Source organism: Cnephaeus nilssonii, assembly GCF_951640355.1.
Source record: "Cnephaeus nilssonii genome assembly, chromosome: 20".
Lineage (NCBI taxonomy): Eukaryota > Metazoa > Chordata > Mammalia > Chiroptera > Vespertilionidae > Cnephaeus > Cnephaeus nilssonii.
Genome location: NC_137091.1, coordinates 22,089,826 through 22,114,705, shown reverse-complemented (window position 1 = coordinate 22,114,705; position 24,880 = coordinate 22,089,826). Strand labels below are relative to the sequence as shown.

The following is a 24,880-nucleotide window of genomic DNA, read 5'->3' as shown; positions in this document are numbered from 1 at the left end:
TTAAACATATTTAATATATTTCAAAACTGCAGGTGCTATCCTTATTGATGCTAAAATATTTCCACCTTTGGTCAGTGCGAGATTCATCAGTTGGTTCTTTTGACATAAGTCTGATGGGTTTTTCAGTTTCCTTATTTTCTGGTATTATAATACTTAACCTTATTTTAATTTAACATAACTTCTCTTATCATTAAATTAAAATCTTCAGTCTATAAACTTTGCAAAGAGTGAGAATTTATCCTCTTTGATTTTAGCTGACCAGAATCTATCTTTGTTGTAAACGTTGACATACAGTGGGATTCCTCAGCTATGGTATTAGCTGATAAACAACCCGAGAACAAGGAATGTGTTTAATTCACTTGGGTCAAGATTTTAGCAGTTAGCTTGTGGAAGTATATTAATAAAAAGGTATTAAATTCAATTTTAACTCTTCTTTATAGTGAATCTAACAAATTTACTGCTTTTCATTCTTTCTCCTAACCGGACATGTGGTATGAGAGATTAGCATCCTGAAATGAGAAGACTGTTACCTAGTTCTCTCAGGTTTTTTTTTTTTTTTCAGGTGAATATTTGTGCTTTTCATGCCAGTTTCTTACATTTCTTAATATTTTTTCTAAACTAAAATCTACTAATGTAAGTAGTCAAAACTCAATATTTTTACATTTTAAAATGCATATTCTTATTTTTAAAAGATAACACAAGTATTGTAATTATTGACTTGTTATGCTATTTATTAAATAGAATCCATTTTGTTCTCTTAAACAGTCTGCATTTAAGCAAATAAACACAGTTTAACACTTCTTTATATTTCTCCTCTTCTAATCTCTTCCCTCAGTTCTCCCTGTGTTCTATGCCTGGTCTTTACCAGGCTGAAAATACCACTTGGATGACGGGAAAAACCTTCCTGAGCTCACCAAGCCACCTCCTTTCATTCATTCATTTGTGCAGAAGACTAACAGTGAAAAGGAACACCCAGTTACAATAGAGAGTAAGGTGAGCATGATGTAATTGGGAGCAGACCGGCTGTTCCAGGAGCAGAGGAGATGTCCTCTGACCTAAATGTGGAGTATCAGAGATGTTGTCAGAAACATGATTTCTATGCTGAGAAAAGGTGATGAGTAAAAGGAGTATCTAGGTAGAGGAATGAAAGCTGGATGTATGGCAATTGCCTTTAAAAATCTTAAAAAATCATGTTATGTGAAAGAAATGGAAAGTATGGGAAAGTATGGCTCAACAGCTGATGTTTTTATTCTGTTGAGGATGAGGAAGGAAAGACCATGGATTGCAAGATGAGAATGTTTACCTAAAAACCAGAGAAAAGGCACTTAGAATTTACTAAGTGCAACTGTCTCAGCAATTCATCCCTAATTACAGAACATGATCTCCTGTGTCCTAATTGCGCTTCCTCGGGAATTCTCAGACAGACACACTCACGCTTACCCTGGTACTTTCCCTCCTCTGCCTTTGTTTACCACTGCTGACTTTCCTTGGGAAATTTAGTAGGATAATATTTCTTTATCATCAAACATTTTCTTTTTCTTTCTTCCACTAGTTATTTCCTTGCCTACATCTCCTGTCTAGATCTGTAAACAGGTGCGGAGCTGCTATGGCTAAGACATCTGAAATTTATGCTTTTCCTTTGAACCCATAAAGCCTGGCTTCTGTTTCTCTCATTACGCAGGAAAGAACTTCACGTTTACTGACATGAAAGTAGAACATGCTCTTTGATATGGATTTTCCATTCACTTGATGCTCCTTCATAACAAGTTACTGCTCGAACTCATTGGGACAGAGGGTAATAAAAGTGTGCAGTTCCCACAACAGCCACTTCCCCTGCAATGTCCATAGGACCAGCGTCCACCCAGAACTTCAGCAAACACCTGTGTCAGGCACAAGGGGAGCCTGGCATAAAAACACACACTGCTTGAAAATGGCAGAAAGTCTCTGGCTTAATTATGTTAGAAATGCATTTCTGCTTTTCAAAAACATGAGTAGTTATTCAAACAGACCACTTCATACTTTAATTATTAACAGTAATGGAATAAGTGGAAATGTTATGATTTAATAGCAGAAATTGTATTTATATAGGTTTCAATTACATACCTTCAACCCAGAGGGTTTAGAGTTCCAACCTTCCAATTTCACAGGCACTTGAATTCAACTGCGTCAACAGTGGAGTTAATTAGTTCTCCTGTGCCCTTTCGGGATTCATTTTTTCTCCTTTGCCCCTCCCAGTAAATGGCTCTACTTTCGAGATGGGTCTTGAAATCTGATAACTCAGTGCCTCTCACATACAATCACTAAGCTCTCTTGATTCAACATCCTCAGTATATTTTGAGTGTCAAGAGAATCCTCTCTTCTGAGTCCTGGTCCTCTCTTTTGAGGCTCTATTGTCACTGCAAGAGTTCAGGGGTCTAACTGATCTGCTGCCTCCAATCTGCACCCCTCATCTCAGTCTGCATGACCATTCTCAAATACAGACGGACCTTCCAAGCAATCCTCGTGCCTGTGCTTGACTGGGGCACACCCCTCCTCCTATTTGGACTATCCCAGCCTCCCATGTGAAATATCTACGTTTCAGTTTCGAATCCTATTGCTGTTTTTCTCATACTAATCTCCATATGTCAATCACTTATTCCTCACATCCTATATACACTAATGCTACAATAATTTGCATTGAGTTTGTTCAATTTTTATAATATTGCCTTTTCTGACCTAAGGGTCAAACAGCCCATGTTAGTTGCCATAATCGTTCTGTTTTTATAAATACTCATGCATACGTACCTACATTATTCCACTTGTATCTCTCTCTCTCTCTCTCTCTCTCTTCCCCACCCCCATTGGTGAGCAAGTTGACAACCAGCTCTGCAGGGTCGCCCTGGACCCCTTGTTGTGGCTGTTATTTACAGTGGCCTTGTAGGTTACCTTAGCAACATGTACATTGCTTTCTTGGCTTTTATTGTACAGTCAGTACTATAAATTTTCCATTTTGGGTTTTGTAACTTTGTAGCAATTTAGATACTGTTGTGTTTATACTTTGCTATGGAGAGTGAAAGGATTGTGTTAACTAAACCTAGCATTAGAAAGCAAAAATATTATATATAATAATGATTCCCATATTATGAAAATACACACACACACACACACACACACACACACACACACACACACACACACTATTTTAGATTTTCTCCCTATACCCAATACCTAGTAGAATTCTCTTTCAGCAAATGTCAAAAAATACTTAAAAGGAGAATACATGTATGATTCATCTAGTTGTCAAGAGCATCGGCTTTAGAAGGCAATGGATCTGAATTTAAATCCTAGATCTAACAAAGAAGGTATAATCCTGGATAAGGTTCTGTATTTCTCTAAGGTTCATGTTCCCCGTCCCCCATGTCAGGAGACTTGAGACACATGGGCTGGCGGCTGGCATGCAAACCTCCAGGCCTTCCTCACACACCTATGAGGCTCACTTAATTGCCAGCATGGACCGGTGTCCCCTGACTGTGGCTCAGGAGAGACCCCACCCACCTCCCAACACTGCTTTTCTTTTTATAGGGATTGAAGCAGCATGCTGGTACATCTGGAGAAAATCCAGCCTGATCCTAGGTCTGGATTATTCCAGACAAAACCTTGCAGCTGTGTTCTTGTGCTGGTAACACCTGCAGCTCTTCCTTGAGGAAAGGGGAAGCCAGTGGCCCCATCTATTTCTGCACTGGGTGGCCCAGAGCAAGCCACTGGCCTCACACACCCAACAATTCTGCTTGTCTCCTCTTACTCCTGGATAAAATGGTAATATTCATGCTCTACTTCCTTCTGTTGTTAGCAGTAAATCAGTAAATGCCTAGAAAGAATAGTATCTGACACGTATTAACTGTTTAATAAATGATGTTTATATAGTATCATGTTTTAGTAAATTAATATTCTGTAAGGCTGATGCTATGAATAAGTGTGACTATGGTGTACGAGTGAAGTAAATTTGATCAAATAGAATCCCATAAAGCACCCACAGCCAACCCATTTTGTGGTTATTTTAGGCAATCTCTGAGAGTATTTCTCTATTAAGTTTATTACTTCTCTTTTACCCAAAATTATAAAACTGTCATTTTACATTGAATCCTATCAAATTGTTTAACCGTATGTGTTTATGTTTGTGTTAAAGACATGATGGCTCCCAGTGTGGCCACTTAGACCAGGCGTCCTCAAACTACGGCCCGCGGGCCACATGCGGGTGTTTTTGTCGTTTTGTTTTTTTTACTTCAAAATAAGATATGTGCAGTGTGCATAGGAATTTGTTCATAGTTTTTTTTTAAACTATAGTCCGGCCCTCCAACGGTCTGAGGGACAGTGAACTGGCCCCCTGTTTAAAAAGTTTGGGGACCCCTGACTTAGACTGTGGGTCAATGAAAAAAGAAGGCTGACTAAAGATGTGGACATTGTGCTTGCTCACTCCAAGAGATGGCAAGTGAAGTCCCAGAGAAAAGAATGTCCCCAGGGTTCCAGATCAATAAGGGGGGAGGGGCGGATTTGAGTTATCGTTAAGTGTATGTTAGAGAACTCAAAGGAGCCTATACCTCAGCAGCTACTTCCATACAGACCGTATGAGTGTTGCTTCAGTTTTAGAAAAACAGCCTCAATAGTCTTGTGAAACTAATGATGAATTTACATCCTAGACTGAATGTGTATTAAGTGTGTAACACTGAAAAAAATTACTCAACATTTCTAAGCCTCCATTAAATGGGTGCTTTTTTAGGATTAAATTTGAATGTCTATAAAAACTGTACCTGACAGAGAGTAAGTGCTCCACAACTGTGAGCTATCATTATACTACGATAAATAAATATTGTGCAAGGTGGAGACTCTGAATGTAATTATAAATATGAAGCATTTTGAAGTTTGTTTTGTAAATTGTCCATCGTGCGGCATGAGCTTTGCTAACATCTGTGATCCAAAGACAAATAAGACAGACTGGGTTCTGTGCACCAGAACCAAAAGCTGGGTGGGATATTATTTTAGGGATGGTTTTTTGAAGTGTGACAATTGTGAAGAGAGGAACTAACACATAACAGGATCGGCCAAGCTGATTGTTGAAGCCAAGAAAACCAGCAGGAAGCTGGGCAGATGGTGAGAAGCAAGCTGCCCAGGGCTCATCACTATGATTCAGCAGCTGGAGGGAACATGAGCATTGAGTGAGCTCTGGACTCTGGCGGACTGGGCTGCACACCAGCTCTCTCCCTACGTGTCTGTGTAGCTTGAGCAAGTCATCCTCTCTAGGCATTCATTTCCTCATTTGCAAAGTTGGGGGATGGAATTGTTATCTAATGATACTTATCTGGACATTTTTCAAATAATAAATCAGCTGCTTAATATAGTGCAGATATAAGCACTCAAGAAAAATTTGTTATTTTTAGAAAGATAAAAATTAATACTATTAATATTAGTACTATGTGATTCTTCTTATTACTCTTTTTAAAATATATTTTTGTTGATTTCAGAGAGGAAGGGAGAGGGAGAGGTAAAAACATCAATGATGAGGGATCAGCTGCTTCTTGCACACCCCTATGTGCCTGACCAGGAATTGAACCATGACCTCCTGGTTCCTAGGTCGATGCTCAACCACTGAGCCATGCCAGCTGGGCCTAATTATTACTCTTGATATAAATACTATGATTACCATCATGTAGGCCCTGGCAGGGACAGAATGCTTGCTGGTGGAGGTGGACACCGGGACTGTCACTGCGTAACAGGGAGACCTACGCAATCTGTACAAATGGATTCTCCGTCTGACACAGTTGAGACAACTTCAACAAGCCACTTGCCCTCTGTATGACATGCCTTCCTTGCATGTAAATAAAGTGAGCCAGAACCAACTTAACTTACATCACAACATGACAAAATATAAGTGAAGAAAGCTTTAGTGGATAAAAAAATAAAGGTTTAGTGGAGAAATGATGATGTAGTGGAACTGAACAGTCCTGGATTCCTTTCCGGTTTCTTCGTGTACTAGAGTAAGATGCTGGGCAAATTACGCAATCTCTCCAAACCTCAGACTGCTCATTTGATGATGGTAGATCATGCTAAGGAACTCATTGTTCTATAATACAGGAGCATCTCACAGGATGGGGAGGCTTGAGGTGGGCTATCAATAACTCTTAGGTGCCTTCCCCACAAAAAGACATAATAAAAGTGCTTCATTAAGAGGAGACTAAGTGAAATCTGTGGTTTCTATCTTTGTTATGTGAAAGTATTTCAAACACAAATTATATTTTGGCAGAGGTCTTTACCCTTTCTATGAATTTATGTTGAGGGTGAAGCATAAGTGAGTTGCATGGTGTATTATTTTTAAGCTAGAGAAAAAAGCATTCTTTGGTCTCTTAAAGATTAAAGCTTATACTAAATAGAACACTGTCTCTTTTATGAAATTCAGGGAGCCCAAATGAAACATCCAAAAATATTCCAGTGGGAATGGGGGAGCTCTAATATCTGAAAGCTAGGATCTAGTCAATAATAGTAGATTTTGGTAAATGGATTCACATAAGTCTATAAACATGTATGTATAATTATCTCTATATCAATTTTTCTATCTGTAAAATGTTTCCAGTTATTTAAAAAAATTTTTTTCAGTTCTCACCCAAGGATATGTTTATTGATTTTAAAGAGAAGAAGGGGAAAAAAAAGAAAGATAAAGAGCAAGAAACATCCATCCATTGCCTCCCATAAACACCCCGACCAGGGATCAAACCCTAAACCTAGGTATGGACCCTGACAGGAATCAAACCTGCAACCTTTCAGTGTATAGGATGATGCTCCAACCAACTGAGCCACCTGGCCAGGACAAATGCTTCCATTTCTGATTTAAAATATAAAAGATGTACTGGCATACAAAAATTCCTTTTTGCAATTCTCGGATGATTAGTTACATTGAACATCTTTTCATATGTCTATGGGCCATCTGTAAGTCCTCTTTGGCAAAGTGTCTATTCAGGTTCTTTGCCCATTTTTTAATTGGATTGTTTGTTTTTTGGTATTTAGCTTTGTAAGTGTTGTATAAACTTTGGATATCAACTACTTATCGGATGTATCACTGGTGAATATGTTCTTCCATTCAATGGGTTGTCTTTTCATTTTGTTGATGATTTCCTTTGTTGTACAAAAATGTTTTAGTTTGATGTAGTTACATTTTTTTATTTATTTTTTATTTCCCTTTCCCAGGGCAATATAGCACCTCACACCTGTCAGAATGGCTATGATCAATAAATCAACAAACAATGGAGAAAAGGGAACCCTCATGAACTGTTGGTGGGAATTCAGATTGGTGCAGCCACTGTGGAAAGCAGTGTGAAGTTACTTCAAAAATTAAAAATGGAACTGCCTTATAACCCAATAACTCAACTTCTGGGAATGTATTTGAAGAAACCCAAAATATTAATTTAAAGGAATATGTGTACTCCTAAGTTCACTGCAGCATTATTTACAACTAGAGGCACGGTGCACGAAATTCGTGCACAGGAGGGTGTGTCTCTCAGCCCAGCCTGCAACCTCTCCAATCTGGGACCCCTTGAGGGATGTCCAACTGCCCGTTTAGGCCTGATCCCGGTAGGACTTTTGTCCTAAACAGGCAGTCGGACATCCCTCTCACAATCCAGGACTGCTGGCTCCCAACTGCTCGCCTGCCTGCCTTCCTGATTGCCCCTAACTGCTTCTTCCTGCCAGCCTGATCACCCCCTAACCACTCCCCTGACAGCCTGATTGCCCCTAACTCCCCTCCCCTGAAGGCGTGGTCACCCCTAACTGCCCTCCCCTACAGGCCTGGTCACCCCTAACTGCCCTCCACTGCAGGCCTGGTTCCCCCTCAACTACTCTCCCCTGCAGGCCTGGGATCCCCCGACTGCCCTTCCCTGCAGGCCCGGTTGCCCCCAACTTCCCTCCTCTGCCAGCCTGGTCACCCCTAACTTCCCTCTCCTGCAGGCTTGATCACCCCCAACTGCCCTCCCTTGCAGGCCTGGCCCCTCCCAACTGCCCTCCCCTGCTGGCCATCTTGTGGTGGCCACCTTGTGTCCATGTGGGGGCAGAATCTTTGACCACATGGGGGCAGCCATCTTGTGTGTTGGAGTGATGGTCAATTTGCATATTACTCTGTTATTAGATAGGATAGAGGCCTGGTGCACAGGTGGGGGCCGGCTGGTTTGCCCTGAAGGTTGTCCCGGATCAGGGTGGGGGTTCCCTTGGGGCATGGGGCAGCCTGGGCGAGGGGCCTGTGGTGGTTTGCAGGCCAGCCATGCCGTGGAGGCCCTGTTATCTGGGGTTTATTTATCTTCTATAATTGAAACTTTGTAGCCTTGAGTGGAGGCCAGGGCAGGCCAGGAAGTTTGGCTTCTTCCATCGCCAGGGAAACCCAAGCCTCCTGCTCGCTCCGTGGCTGGCCACCATCTTGGTTGGGTTAATTTGCATACTTGCTCCTGATTGGCTAGTGGGTGTGGCTTGTGGGTATAGCAGAGTGGTGGTTAATTTGCATTTTTCTCTTTTATTAGTGTGGATAACTAAGATTTAGAAGCAGCCCAAATGCCCATCAGTAGATGAGTGGATAAAAAAAAATGTGTGGTACATTTACACAATGGAATACTACTCAGCAGTGAAAAATAAGAAAATCTTTTGAGACAGCATGAATGGACTTGCAGAGTATTATGCTAAGTGAAATAAGCCAGTCAGAGAAAGACAAATACCATATGATTTCACTCAGATGTGGAATCTCATGAACAAAATGAACTATCTATCAAGCAAAATAAAGATAGACCTATAGACAGAGAGCAGGCTGAAAGCTGAGGGGGTAGGGGTTGGGGGGTGGAGGAATTGAGAAAAAAAAAGAGAAAAAACTCATGGACATAGACAACTTTGGGGATTGCCAGGGGTAGGGAGGTGAGGGGAGGTGGAGGACGGTAAAGGGAGATAAATGGTGTTGGAAGAAGATTTGACTTGGGGTGATGGACACACAATAGTGTACAGGTGATGTGCTGTGGAATTGTGCATCTGAAACCTGTATAATTTTGTTAACCAGTATCATCTCTATAAATTCAATAAAAAGGGGAAACACCATTCCTTTATCTCTTTACATATCTATAACGTCAATTTCTGCATGGAGTTTGGCTTTTTAAACCTCTCCTCTGATAGCTATTTCAGCATGCTGGATGAAGACTTACTGTATGCGCATCCGAACACCTCGATCCGCATTCCAATCCTGCCCTTGGGGTTCCACTCCAAAGGGAGGAAGCGCAGAAACCTGGCCTTGATCGAAGGCTGGAGTCTATAGTACACCACACTGTCTGCATTTGCATTTCCTGAAAATCCCTAGAAAAAAAAGGAAAGAAGCAAATAATTGTACTCAAAGCATATCCATCTCACCTTGTCACCTTGAATGTCGGTGAGCAATGTCTAATTTGTTTGTTTACTGTAACAATGGCTAACTTCTTTAAGAATATCATGTTCACAGTTATGTCCCAATGTCTCCCCATCCACAGAAGTTACTATTTTCCTAAATTTTTCTTTATATTCAGAGTAGTTTAAATTCCACATTTCCCATTAAGCCACCGTTTAACCATGATAACCTCGATGAGTGTTGTTTCTCTAAAGTGCACATTAAACTTAAAACATTGTAAAGAGCACAAAAACTTAAGAAAATCTATCAGTATTCAAAATCCACTATCAGCAAAGAAGTAGCTCACGTCATTGATGAATGAGTAAGGTTATGCCATGTCTCTGTTGTTCCACTTTCTCAACTTATTCATTAACATCAACAAATGTATCACCCAACATTCAAGTCAGAACTATACTCTAATAGCGGGTTGTTAAACTTCACCACACTGCTGGATAAGCACATTAAAAATCGTTAAGGGAAATTGCAAGCAATAATAATTTGGAAAGACCTGTAATTAGACTTACGGACTCTAGAATTTGAAAGCTAAAAGGACCTTGAGAATGATGCTAAACTAGCACAGCCAAATTATAGGTGGGGAAATTAAAGGTCAGAAAGATAGGGAAATAAACAAAAAAACTATTATACAGCAAGATCAGGAGTGATGTTCCCCCTACAATATCGCAATGCACCTACTCGACACACAGCTCACCTGTGAAACCCACACACCACAGCCCCTAACATGTAAGCAGGTTTTAGTTTCTCCTATGTGGCACACTGCAAGGCTCCATAGAGGAAGACGTTAGGATGAAACAGAAGTTGTTCTAAAAAATTTATATTTTCGTTTCTCTTCCTCTTCCTCCTCCTCCTTTTATTTAACTTTAACAACCAGCATATGTAGAAGCAAAGTTAGGAATGATGCTACCACCTTTTTCAGGTTCATGATACATTGCCTTATTACCACAATGGGATCAACAAATAAGTCAATCTCATGTACATTACACAGGAAAAGGCAAATAAATGCATTAGGAATACCAGTACCCAGGGAGTTTCTTCATTTGCCCACTTTTCTTTCTAGGTCAGAAATACCCCTTTATCAGCATCTACCAAAATATTTTCTAATACATAAAAATAATAGTCTGGGTGTTTCACAGTCAGATTAATTTGATTTGATTCCCCTTTTCAGTCAATAATCTGCCTCCTGCCACCACCCCCACCAATACCCCATGTGCCCAATTCCCAGGCTTACAAACACAGTTCTGTGATGGCACCTCCATAGTGTATCAAAAATTGGGGCATCTTTCTTCATCTCATCTGTGACCAACAAAGCATTATGTCATCAGAACCACCTCCATGGCCTCTACCTCACTTCTTTATTCTTCTGTTCCCTGCCACCATATCCCCATCCCCATCCCAAATCTCTTCCCCTCCAAGCAGTCAGCAAGATATTTAAAGGTAAATTAAATAACATCACTCCCCCTGCCTCTGTTACCACTTAAAACAAATTCCAAACTCCATAGCAAACATACAGAGTCTTTGGCAACAACCTCCATTATGTGTCAGCCACGCTAGATCTCTTTGAACAAGTCAGGCTCATGCAGGCTGTTCATTTCTCTCTGAAGGTTCTTCCCTCGAGGTCTTTGCATGACCAGCTGCTCTTGTCATTTCAGGCCTTGGTCCAAATATTACCACCTTTCTGATTCTAGCTTCTAACGTGGTGTATCTGACACCCCTGCACTTTATCTTCTTGTTTTATTTTATTTTTTTCGTATTACTCATTATTTGGGGATCTTCTTTTGTTTGTTATTTATTTGTTTATCTTATCACAGTAGAAGACAAAAGTCCATTAAACTGGGGACCTTTTATGGCCTTCTATCCACAGTACCTAGGGCATGGCTTGGCTCAAAGTGGTTCTCAATAAAAAATATTTGTGCCCAGCTGGCATGTCTCAGTAGTTGATCATTGACCTATGAACCAGGAGGTCACTGTTTGATCCTAGTCAGGGCACATGCCCGGGTTGTGGGCTCGATCCCCCAGTAGGAGGCGTTCAAGAGGCAGCCAATCAATGACTCTCATCACTGATGTTTCTATCTTTCACTCCCTCTCCCTTCCTCTCTGAAATCAATTAAAATATTTTTTAACATAAAAAATAAAAATATATTTGTTGTATGTGTATGTTTTGGAAAGGCTGAGCTTGAAAACAGACCAAAGTTCAACACGATTCTCAATTACAGGATCTCTCAGGGCATGTCAAAGGCGAATGTGCAAATGTGCACTGTATTTCCCATAACAAGGGTAGTTATCCAAGGTGTTTCAAACATATTAGGTCCACATTTCTAGTTACTATTTCCCAGAACTTAAATAGAAGAACACTGTTTAATTCCACAGGCATTTGGACTCTGATAACCAGACCTGTGTAGAATGCTCCATTCTATTCCACTGCTCAAAATTTCATGCTCCGGGCATTGGTGTGTGTGTGGTGTGTGTGTGTGTGTGTAGTGGTGGTGGTGGTGGTGGTGGTGGTGGTTGTGTGTGTGTGTGTGTGTGTGTGTGTGTGTGTGTGTGTGTGTTTACAGGCTCTCCAAATCAGGATAATGTGCATTCAGGATTGAGAGTCTGGTCCAAATATTACCACCTTTCTGATCCCCGCTTCTAAAGTAGTGTATCTGACACCCCTGCATCTATACTAGCAGACATTCAATCCTAATCAGACCCTCTTATCCTCTGAATCTATTTTCCTGGGTGCCACTCACAGGCTAATACAATCCCTAATTATGATTTCTTTCAGTGAACAGCTGGATGATGAATTGGCTCCATAAGAGCTCACATTTTTTTCAAAATTAATGTAACTTCATAGATTTAGATAGATGTCGCTACGATGATCACAGCATCTTACGGGGTTAGGAGAAAAGATGCATGGTGACAGTGGCAACAGGCAAGTAGAGCAGGGAGGTCTTTCACATTTCCCTGATTGGTTTGGACTTATTTGAATTTTGAGAGCATAAGGAAGAAATATAAGATGCTTACTTTGTATATGTAATAAAAATATCTTGGTGCATTCAAAATTGTAAGCAGTTTTTCATACAAAGATGGAGGGAAATTATGAGGTGGGAGATATGTTTTTTTACTTAGCATGTTTCAGTCATATGTAAATGTTTAATGAGCATCTATTAATTTTACAATAATTGGTAAAATAAAGTAAGATGTAGACATAGAAAGTGTGTACAGTGACAGAACAGATAGAAATATCATTTAGCTGTGCTCTGGGTACCTTAAATAAGCATTATAAGATCAATGCCATTGGGAAAATAAGCATCAGTAATATTAGTTAAATACAGGGGTAGGCAAAAGTAGGTTTTCAGTTGCAATACAAATAAATAATACAATAATTAATAAATAATGCAAGAATAAACTCTGTTTCACATACAACTCAACCTAATTTTGCCCACCCCTCTATATTTAACTGACCAATAATATTTGTATTTCTCTGCTCCATGTATTGAAGATTTTCCAGTACACAAGACAAAGATTCTGCTATGGAACGCAATATTTAATGTTATTTTTTCATCATGGGATTCATTATCATCGCCTTATAAATGAAAATCCTATGCACACTGTCAGGTTTCACATATATGTCCTTTGCCTAGGAGACATTCTACAATTTGCTATGAAGATTTTTCATGCTGTCACAATTCATAAAGGAAATAGTGGATTTAACTATCTCTCAAAAATTGTATTACGTGTTCGTGTCTTCCCTTGTATGTCAGAATTAGTTGAGGTGCTGTCTAGAAATGAAGATTTCTAATAGCTAGTGACGTTGAACACCTTTTCAGATCTGATGGGTCTTTGCATGTCTTCTTGGGAGAGGTGTCTCTTCAGTTCCTTTGCCCATTTTTTAATTGGATTGTTTCATTGTTTGGTGTTGAGTTATAGGAATTGTTTATATATTTTGGATATTGACCCCTCCCCTGAGCTGTTGTGTGCAAATAACATCTCCCATTTGGTTGGTTGCCTTTTGTTTTGTTGTCAGTTTCTTTTGCTGTGCAGAAGCTCTTTATGTTTGTCTTTGCTTCCCTTGTCTTTGGAGTCAAAGTCATATAAAATGTTCTTTACAACCAAGGTTAATAAGTTTAGTTCCAATGTTTTCTTCTATGTTATTGTTACAGATCTTATATTTAGGTCTTTGATCCTTTTTGAATGAATTGTTTTACAAAGGGACAATCTGTAATCTAATTTCATTCTTTTGCATGTGGCTTTCCAATTCTCCCAGCACCATTTATTGAAGAGGTTTTCTTTTTTCCAATGTGTGTGTTTTGGTTCCTTTGTCAGAAATTATTTGCCCATACACCTATGGTTTATCATAACTACTGAGATACTACCTCACACCTGTTAGAGTGAATATTATGAATAAGATAGGTAATAAGTGGTAAAGAGGTGTGGGAAAAAAGAAATACTCACTGCTGGTGGAAATGTAAACTGGTACAACCACTATGGAAATCAGTATGCCGTTTCCTCAAAAAATTAAGAATAGAGTTACCATATGACCCAGCAATCCCTCTTCTGAGAATCTACCCCCCAAAAAAACTCGAAAACATTTGTTTGCAAGATATAAGCACCCTTATGTTCACTGCAACATCATTCACGGTGGCCAAGATATGGAAATAACCGAAGTGTCCTTAGATAGAAAACTGGGTAATGAAGACGTGGTACATATGTACTATGGAATACTACACAGCCATAAGAAAAGATTAAATACTGCCATCTGTGACAACATGGATAGGCCTTGAGAATATTATGTTATGTGAAACAAGTCAGTCAGAAAAAGCTAAGAACCATATGATTTCACTCTTAGGTGGGATATAAAACTGAAACTTGAGAGACTCAGACAGCAATGTGGTGGTTACCAGAGGGAAAGGTACAGGGGGCCAAATATACGGAAGATGATTTGCTGTTAGGTGGTGGGCACACAATGCAATATACAGATCATGTATCATAGTAATGTTCACTTGAAACATATATGACCCTATTAAACAACGTCACCCCAATAAATTTAATAAAAATAACTAAAAATAAATTTTAAAGTTGGTTACTTACAAAAAGAAAGAAATGCAGTTTTCTAGATCCCGCACCTTTTGCACTAAACCTGTGGGTGGGCTGGGCTCTGCATTTGTAACCCATGCCGAGCTAACAAGTACTTATGAAAATTCTTCTGACTTGTGGATAAACTGTGTGTGTTTTTTTCCCTCCCTGTATTATCGTAAAACTTGTCAGAGAGGGAAAAGATTTTAGAAGGCGAGTTCACTAGGGCTAACTTGCAAAGAGAGAAATAGGCAGCAACTGTTCTGTGTCATCGATCTGAATACCTTCAAAGTCAAGTTTGTGTCTCAGCATCAGCCATCGCAGAAATATATTATGTAGCTTTAATATTTGCCTCAACCCTGTGAAGTAGTAATTTTCTACCCACTTTAAAACTGAGGGTAATGAAAATTATAGAGGTTATGTGCCTAAAGCCACACAGCTAGAACATGGCAGAGTAAGTAATTCCAGGCTTTTTTTCTTTTTTTAACTCCAAAGCCCATAATTTAGCTAAGCCATCAAAAGGCCTCATTCTAACAGAATATGAAAGCAAGAACTCACCCTAGAGGAAGCGTGATATTTTATTTGAGGCTTTTTTAGTTTTTCTCATATTTTATATTTAAAGTCTTTGACATATTTGACAGTAATGCAACTTAAATTATTGCTGAACTGGGACACAGCTCTACCAGTTGACTTTTATAGACAAAAGGGTTGTTCTATTAAACTTTACATTTTTCTCAAAACTATTGGAGTAGAATGAAAATAAAAGGCAAATGTCCAATAATCAATAGGACTCTTGCATATAAATAAAAATTCCCTAAAAGATACAGAATGTAAAGGAATATGTCATTATATCATCAACTATATGAAATACCTATAAGTAAAATTAAGGTAATATGTCTTATTTGATGAAAATAAAAAAGCCTTAATTGCATTTTTCTTTTCCTTGAGACTTGATGCTTTTCAAACTCAATGAGGTGTTCATAGATTTTTTTAGAAATGTATTCTTACCAAGATAATTTATGGTATTAATGAATTAAAGTTTTACACAGGATTTTAAGTATCTTCATAATGATTCTAAAGTTTATGAAGAGGTGTAATAGCATTCATTTCTTTTTTAAATATTAACTGAGCAACTCATCTAAGAAAGCCAAGATGCATAGAGAAATGCCATATGGCAATTCATGAGGGGATCCAAAATACTGTTGTAATAAATCAGAAACATGGGACCAGTTACATGTGGTTATACAGCAGACTCTGCAATTACATAAAAATATGTCTGGCTCCCACCAAAATAAACAGCAACACTAGTAGAAATTCTACACAACAAACAGGCAAACATGAAAATTTCCTGACCTCTCTTACAAGAATGACTTACATATCTGATTTACATATGACCTACTTCCAAGTACAGCTCATTTTGACACTGTCAGCTGACATGTAGACACTAAATATATCATAACAACATGCTGTCTAATGGAAATCAGCTCTTTGTGATATTGGTTATAAATATTTACCAAGTATGATTCCCAAGAGATTGTCAGGTCTAAAAAAGTGCAAAAGGAAAGCAAAGAATGCTGGTAGAGGGGAATTTGCTAATATGAACCCAGATAAGAATACTTTTAAACATTATATTGAACAAGACAGCGTAATTATATCTACAAAAGTTGATTCTATCTTGTGAGTGTGAATGTAATTCATTTACTGTAATAGAGAAACAGCAATGAGAGTACAGAAATCAAATTAGAGAAAGTTGTTTTGTTGTGTGTATAATAAATCTCAATTTTCAAAATGAGTATAGAATTTTATTAATATAAAATAAATTTCTACCATCCCTCAGAAACTATTCAATATCTTTAAAATATTTATTTGAAGGATACCAAATTATTAACAATATTTTGGTGAGGTCCCATGTCTTAGCCCTTATATTATAATCTGTGGAGACACAAAGTTGTAAAACATACTGTTCAAGCCCTTTTACCATAGAACAGTCTGATTTCTCAGGACAGAAAGATCAAATGTCAGGAGAGAGAAAGCACATGTAAGACACAACCTTCACTGTAGTCCACAACTATTATTCAGACACAACAATAAATTGATATGTGAAAGATACATGGACAGGTCATTAAGCTTAAATTTATAAGAGGATAATATCTGTATAATTTTGTGGAAGATTAAAATTTTACTGAGATAGAAAATAACTTTTAACTATAAAAGCACCATGTTATAGTAGTGACAGATTACTAAATACTGAAAACCCTCCTGCTAGAAAAGCTGTAAAAATGAAAAATGGGGAATGAAGCACTAAAAGACAATAAACTATTAAATGTCCAAGATCTGGGAGACAAAAACCCAAAGAGGTAAACCGACCTGTGAGGCCCTTTCCTCTTTCTAGGTGACTAAAGGAATCCTGATAAGGAAAGGCTGAGACACTGAGAACCTGAGCAGATCTTCTGACAACTACAGTGTTAGGAACAAAATTTTAGTTCTACATCCTTTAAGGATGGGATACCCTGGAAGCTTCCACAGGTTTCATGTCAGAACTTTGAGGGTCTACAACTTAGAATAAACGATAGTCAGAAAGGGACAACTCCTCACAGAGATTAAAACTCAGCTTCTAATCTTTTCCATCCATGAAATTATATTAAGACTAGAAGCCCGGTGCACGAAATTCGTGCACGGTGGGGGGTTGTCCCTCAGCCCAGCCTGTACCCTCTCCAATCTGGGACTCCTGGAGGGATGTCCGACTGCCCGTTTAGGCCCGATCCTGGTGGGATTGGGCCTAAACGGGCAGTCGGACATCCCTCTCACAATCCAGGACTGCTGGCTCCCAACTGCTTGCCTGCCTGCCTTCCTGATTGCCCCTAACCGCTTCTGCCTGCCAGCCTGATCACCCCCTAACCACTCCGCTGCCAGCCTGGTTGATGCTTAACTGCTCCCCTGACAGCATGTTTGCCCCCAACTTCCCTCCTCTGCCAGCCTGGTCACCCTAACTGCCCTCTCCTGCAGGGTTGATCACCTCCAACTGCCCTCCCTTGCAGGCCTGGTCCCTCACAACTGCCCTCCCTTGCAGGCCGGGTGCCTTCCAACTGCCCTCCCGTTCAGGCCATCTTGTGGTGGCCATCTTGTGTCCACATGGGGGCAGGATCTTTGACCACATGGGGGCAGCTATATTGTGTGTTGGAGTGATGATCAATCTGCATATTACTCTTTTATTAGATAGGATAGCGATGTCTAGTGCTCCCTGCTCCCTGCAGAAGCAAATATAATTACACTCTGTAAAAAAAAAAACAACACAACTATCTAGATCCCAAATTATCTGTATAATTTTTCATATATAATGTCCTATACCCAATAGAATAGAATAAAACAGCAGCAACTGTTCTTAAAGTGAACTTTATAGAATATACACACATACAGTAGTAAATAGGAAAGGCATCAGCTCTATATTTAAAGACCTTGGAAATCATCACTCTATTGTATATAATAAAAAAGCTGGACAAACTGAAAATCAATGACTTTTCTCAGACCCATCAGAAAACTGAGGTTACATGGTGCTATGGACTGAACTGTGTGCCCTCAAAATCACATCTTAAAGCCTTAACCACCAATGTGATGTATCTGGAGATGGAGCCTTTGAAAGGTGATTAGGTTTAGGTTAAGTCATGAGGGTGGGGCTCTCATAATGAGTTTAGTGTCCTTATAAGAGGGGAAAGAAACCAGAGCTCTCTCTCACTTGCCAGGTGAGAACATAGCAAGCCTGGAAAAGGGTTTTCACCAGGAACCAAATCAGCCAGCAGCTTGATCTTGGACTTCCCAACCTCCAGAACTATCCTACATAATAAAGAGGTAATATGCAAATTAACCCTCATGCCCTCACAAGATGGCTGCCTACGACCAAGTCGGCAGGGGGTTAGTGAGGGATGACCAAATGACTGAACAAGCAGGCTATGTGGGGTGATCATGCCGGCTAGGCTGGCAGGGGGGGCAGTTAGGGATGACCAGGTCAACAGAGGGGGCAGTTGGGGGTGACCAGGCCAGCAGGAGGGGCAGTAAGGGGTGACCAGGCCAGTCGGGGGGGGGAGGGGGCAGTTAGGAGCAACCAGGCAGGCAGGCAGGTGAGCGATTAGGAGTCAGTGGTCCAGGATTGTGAGAGGGATGTCCTAGATTGGAGAGGGTGCACGCTGGGCTGAGGGGACCCCCACCCCCACCCCACCCCAAGCACGAATTTCATGCACCGGGCCTCTAGTGAGAAATAAATGCCTATTGTTTAAGCCACCCAGTCAATGGTATTTTCTTATAACAGCCTGAGGTTACTAATACACATAACAAACCACCAACAACCCTGAAATGTGGAGAGATAAGACTATCCAAAGAATCAAAGCCGAGTAAGTCCACCTATAGCAGAAGCCACTGGTGTCCATAAACTGATAGGAATGCTCATATGATAATTTTGATGAATTGATGGAGGCCAAGTGAATTAGCATGACAGTGAGAGAAACTCCTGAAGACCACAGTACCTCCAGGAACACTTCCATGTTGTCTATGAAGATCAGGAAAAATTTACTCCTGGCTCTGGCAGGGAGGGGGAAAGGTAATCATTGTGAAATATGCCCGAAGTGTTCTCCATAACAAAGGCCTGCTGTCCAAGGAAAAAGATTTAGCCAGAGCCTTATCCCAGTTAGCAAAGGGCATTCCTCCCACTTGTTTCTTTAGTCTTCCTGTCATACATAAGGGGAAAAGTATATCAGCAGGAGTCAGGTCTTCAAGGATATAAACTGGAAACTCAGTAGCCAGAAAAAATAAGAAGCCAGAGTGAGGGGGAGCTAAACCACCAAAGAAACATCAGTGAAGGTCACAGTTCTGAGCAAAACCTCACTAAAGACACTGACATTTGTTTGGAATATAATAGAATGCTCTCATTCCTTCACATCGTACCACCACACCAAGACTCCTATAGAACAAGTGAAATAATTGAAAAACTCAGACAATGAAGAGGAAAGGCTAAAACAAGGGTATTATGTGACTTCTGAAGCCTGTGGCACCTACAGCACCCACAGGAAATAAAGAAAGCCCAATTCCTAACCATATTAATGTAAATCCTCAAATGAAAGTCATATTTACCTCATTTCCCATTACTGATACAACATGTCCATATTTCAACAAAAGAATTGTAAGGTATGCCAAAAGGCAAGAAAAAAAAAGTCTGCAGAGACAAAACAATCACTAGAACCAGACTCCCATATGTCACAGATTTTAGAGTGATCAGAGTTTGAATTTAAAACTACTGTGATTAATATGCTAAGGGCTCTAAAGGGAAAAGTGGACAACATGCAAGAACAGATGGGTAATGTAAACAGAGAGATGAAAAATCTAAGAAAGAACCACGGGGAAATACTAGAAATCAAAAACACCGTGACAGAAGTACAGAATGCCTTTCTTTGATGGGCACATCAATAGGTTCGACACAGCAAGGAAAGAATCAGTGAGGTTGAAAATAAGAAAACACAAACTTCCCAAATTAAAATGCAAAAAGAAAGAAAGCAGAAGGAAATACTCAAGAACTGTGAGATATTGGCAAAAGTTGTAGTATGTGCTTAAGTGGAACACCAAAGGGTAAAAAAAAAGAGAAACTGGGGGAAAAAAATACTTACTTAAAGTAATTATAGCCAATGACTTCCCAAAATTAATGATAGACACCAAACTAGATCCAAGAATTTCAAAGAATAACAAACAGGCAAGAAATCAAAATAAAAGCAAGTTGCAACATATTCAAACTTTAGAAAACCAAAGATAAAGAGAATATTTTGATAGAAGCCAGAGAAAAATAAATAACTAATATAGAGAGAAATAAAGATAAGAATTACATTGGACTTCTCAATAGAAAACATGTAAATAAGGAGAGAGTGGAGTGAGATATTTAAAGTGTTAAAAAAAAACAAACACAAAAACACACACACTAAAATTCTATAGCCAGAGAAATTGTCCTTAAAAAGTGAAGGAGAATAAAAATTCCTAAGACAGCCGAAACCGGTTTGGCTCAGTGGATAGAGCGTCGGCCTGCGGACTGGGAGGTCCCGGGTTCGATTCCGGTCAAGGGCATGTACCTTGGTTGCGGGCACGTCCCCAGTGGGGAGTGTGCAGGAGGCAGCTGATCGATGTCTCTCTCTCATCGATGTTTCTAACTCTCTATCCCTCTCTCTTCCTCTCTGTAAAAACTCAATAAAATATATTTTAAAAAAAATTCCTAAGACAAAAACTGACAGGATATGTTGCTAAAAAACTTTTCTGCAAAAAATATTTAAAAGGAAAATTATATAGGTCAGAGACTTGATTCTATATAAAGAAAAGAAGAATGCTTGAGAACAAAATAAAAGAAGGTTAAGATTAGATAAATTATTTTTCTTATGCTAAGTTACAAGATAACTGTTTAAAGAAATAATGATAAAAATGTATTGGGTGATTAAGAATATTAATAAGTTAAATGAATGATAGCAATGTCAGGAATGATGAAAGGGGGGAACTGGGAATACTCTGTTATAAGATACCTGCACTACTTATTAAGTAGTATAATGTTATTCGAAGATGGGCTTTGATTAGGTGAGGGCAATCATTAAAATTTTTTAATAATATACCTGAATCATACAAAATACTCAAACCTAGATAAGGCATCAAAATGGAGGAACAAGAAACAAAGACAAATGCAACAAATAGAGAGTTACCAACATAGCAGATATTTATCCAAATATGTCAATAATCATTTTAAAAGTGAATAATTTAAAAAAGTGAATGATCTAAACACACTATTTAAAAGACAAAGATCATCAGAGTACAAAAAAATGATCAGACCCAACTACATGTTATCTATAAGAAATCCACTTTGCCTAGCCAGTGTCGCTCAGTGGTTGAGCATCAACCTATGAACCAGGAGGTCACAGTTCAATTCTTATTCAGAGGACATGCCCGGGTTGCAGGCTTGATCCCCAGTAGGGGGTGTGCAGGAAGCAGTCAATCAATGGTTCTCTCTCATCAGTGATATTTCTATCTCTCTCTCTCTCCCCCTTCCTGACTGAAATCAATAAAAGTTACATGTCTTTAAAAAAAGAAAGAAATCCACTTTAAATATAAAGACTAAGAAAGATGAAAAGTAAAGGGACGGAGAAAGATATACCATGCTAATGTGAAAAATCCAGAAATAGTAAAATTAAAAATACCAGATCAATAAAGTAGTAATTCATAAGAGTTTATTTAGTGCATATTAAAGCAGTTCAAGAACTGAGCGCTTTCAAATCAAAACTGATATAAAACTCAAAGGCCTGAGGTTATAGGGTGGCTTATAAAGTGAAAATGGGGAAGTTGCAATGATTGGTTATTACAATGGGGGTTTTTCAGACAGCAGGGGATTGCTTCAAACTGATCATCTTATGTCATTTTTAGGAATATGTCTTAAATTTCTTTTATGATTATCAGAAGTATTTATAAAATACAAAGTTTCACTTATGTTCATGAAATAAGCTAGATTGAGTTTTGCTTACATGGCTTAAATGGTTTTGTCTGCTCAGGGAATTTTCAAATTTGGTTTTCATTCTGTATTTTATTTTAACACTAACACTAATCTAAAGAAAGCTGGAGTAACTATATTAATCTCAGACAAAGCAGACTGCAGAACAAGGAAGATCAGTAGAGATAAATAGGCAACACTGCATGATGACAAGCAATCCATTTTCCAAGATGGTATAACAATCCTCAACATGTATGTATCTAATAGCTGAGAGTCAAAATACATGAGCAAATACTAACTGAACTGCAAGGAGAAACAGACAAATCCATTATTATAGTTGGAGTAATTGATATATCAAGGAGACATAAAATAGTAAGAATATAGAAGAGCTGTATAGATATATTAATCAACTGGGTCTAATTGACATTTTAGAATATTCCATCTAAGAACAGCTTCATCTAAGCTCATCTGAAACATTCACCAAGATAGACTGCACTACGGGCTCTAAAATGCACCCTAACAAATTTAAAAGAATATAAATCATACAAAGTATGCTCTTAAATCAAAATTAAATTAAACTAGAAACCAGTAACAGAAAGATAGCTAGAAAGTCCCAAAATATTTGGAAATAACCCAAGAGTTAAAGCAGAAGTCTCAAGAGAACTTTTTAAAAACTGATCTAAATAAAAATGAAAAATACAATTTATCAAAATTTGTAGAATACATGAGCATTTTTAGCATTAAATGCATAAATTAGGAAAAAACTAAATCTAAATAAATAATATGTTTCCATGTTAAATAAGAAAATGGAGAGTGATTCTAAAATAAGCAGAAAAGAGATAATGTTAGAGCACAAATTAGTAAAATAGAAAAACTCAGTAAGACCAAAAGCTAGTTCTTTGAAAAGTCTGCTAAAATGGATAAATTTCTAGTCATGGTACCCAAGGAAAAATAAGAGAGAGAAGAAGACCCAGATTATCAATATCACAAGTGGAAGAGCAGTCACTGCTACTGAGCACAGGGACATCAAAAGGAGGAAGGCAAATGAATGAGCTAAGGATGGATGTTAAGATGTTAGGGTTTTGAAAAAGTACAGTAAATTAAAACCAGGAATGGAACAGAAAGTAAATAATAAAAATAAGGCTTTGAAGGGATATTAAAATTAATGATACCCAAGCTGGACTGGTCAAAGAAAAGTAAAAAGAAGGAACATTAATAACTGCTATCAGGAATGCAAAAAAAAAATCATCTTACTATGATACTACACACATTGGAATGATAATAAATATTGAAAACTAAGTAGGTAAATTCCAAACAGCAGCTGATCAAAACAGGTGAGAAATTGGAAAATCTAAGTTACCTACATCTATTGGTAAAATTAAATCCATAATTAAAAAACATTTCCATGCAGCCCTGGCTAAGTGGCTTAGTTGGATGGAGCATCATCTCATACACCAAAAGTTTGCAGGTTCAACCTCCTGTTGGGGCACATACAGGAGGCAACTGATAGATGTTTCTCTCTCAATCAATGTTTCTTTTTCTCTCTCTCCCCCTTCCTTTCTTTCAACAAACAAAACAAAACAAAACAAACAAAAAAACAACCATATGCAGAAAATTCCAGGCCCTGGTGTCTTCCCTACTAAATTCTTCTAAACATTTAATGACAAAACACCTTATATAAGCACCTTCAAAAAGTAGAAAAACAGAACGATTTCCAACTTGTCTTTTTGAGGCCAGTAAACTTTGAAATCAAAGTCTGACTAAAAACTTACAAGGAAAATAAAAGCCAGTTTTATTTGTAAACACAGTTCCAATATTGCTTTTAAAAAGTTGCAAAATTATTCTAGACTACAGAAATATAGAAGAGTATAATCAATCATAGCTCAATCAAGTTTATTCCAGAATTAAAATTTGCTTAATATTAAAAACCATTTAATATAATTAAACTGAAAAAATATGTTCTTCTAAACAGATGTAGAAAGAGCATTTGATTTAATTCAACATCTAAACATAATTAAAACTTTTAGCCTAGAAGGGAATTTCTAAATCTGCAAAGAAGATCTACAAAAATCTTACAATAAGCATCACTGGTAAGAGGAAATGCTGAGAGTTGCTTTGAGTTTGGGAACCAAAGTATGTTCTCTATAGAACCCTTTATTCAACATATAATGAATAGTCTAATTAGTGTAGTGCTAAGTTAAGAATATATTTAACAGCCCAGCTGGTGGCTCAGTAGTTGAGTGTCAACCTATGAACAAGAAGGTCAGGGTTCGATTCCTGGTCAGGGCACATGCCCAGGTTTTGGGCTCTATCACCAGTATGGGGTGTGCAGGAGGCAGCTGATCAATGATTCTCTTTCAGCATGGAAGTTTCTATCTCTCTATTCCTCTCCCTTCCTCAATGAAATAAAAAAAAATATGTTTGTTTTTTTAAAAGAATATACTTAACAGTAAATTAAAGGTAATAAAGATTGGGAAGGAAGAAATAAAATTGCTATTATTCATAGGTTGCATAATTCTGCATATAGAAATTTTTTTACTTTATACAATGAGTTTAGCAAATTTGCTACATGTAAGTTTATGTATGAATAATTGAATTTACACAACTATTGGAAGAGCCAAAGTCCAGAACACTAACAACACTAAATACTGATGAGGATGTAGAGCAACAAGAACTCTCATACATCGTTAGTAGAAATATAAAAGGACAGGAATCACCAAGATACTCTTGAAGAGAAACAAAGTTGGAGGATTTTGTTTGCTGGATATTAAGTCTCATAACATTATAAAAAAAAAAAAAAGGAAAGAAACAAAATGTCCTATTGGCAGATGGTTACTCAAAAAAACCAGTAGAGCATAATAGAGAATCCAGGAACAGACTCAACATATAGA

At 38.3% G+C, this 24,880-nt stretch overlaps 1 protein-coding gene across 6 annotated transcripts in view; it reads right to left on the bottom strand.

Moving 5' to 3' along the window:
- Positions 1-24,880, bottom strand: part of CNTNAP4 (contactin associated protein family member 4) — a gene marked incomplete at both ends in the record, with an annotated part of 248,388 nt that overhangs the window by 104,258 nt on the left and 119,250 nt on the right. For all 6 annotated transcript variants that reach the window (XM_079799313.1, XM_079799316.1, XM_079799318.1 and 3 more), the window contains one exon: positions 9,201-9,348. In XM_079799313.1, the coding sequence (XP_079655439.1) occupies positions 9,201-9,348 (148 nt within the window). The remainder of the gene's footprint in view (positions 1-9,200; positions 9,349-24,880) is intronic.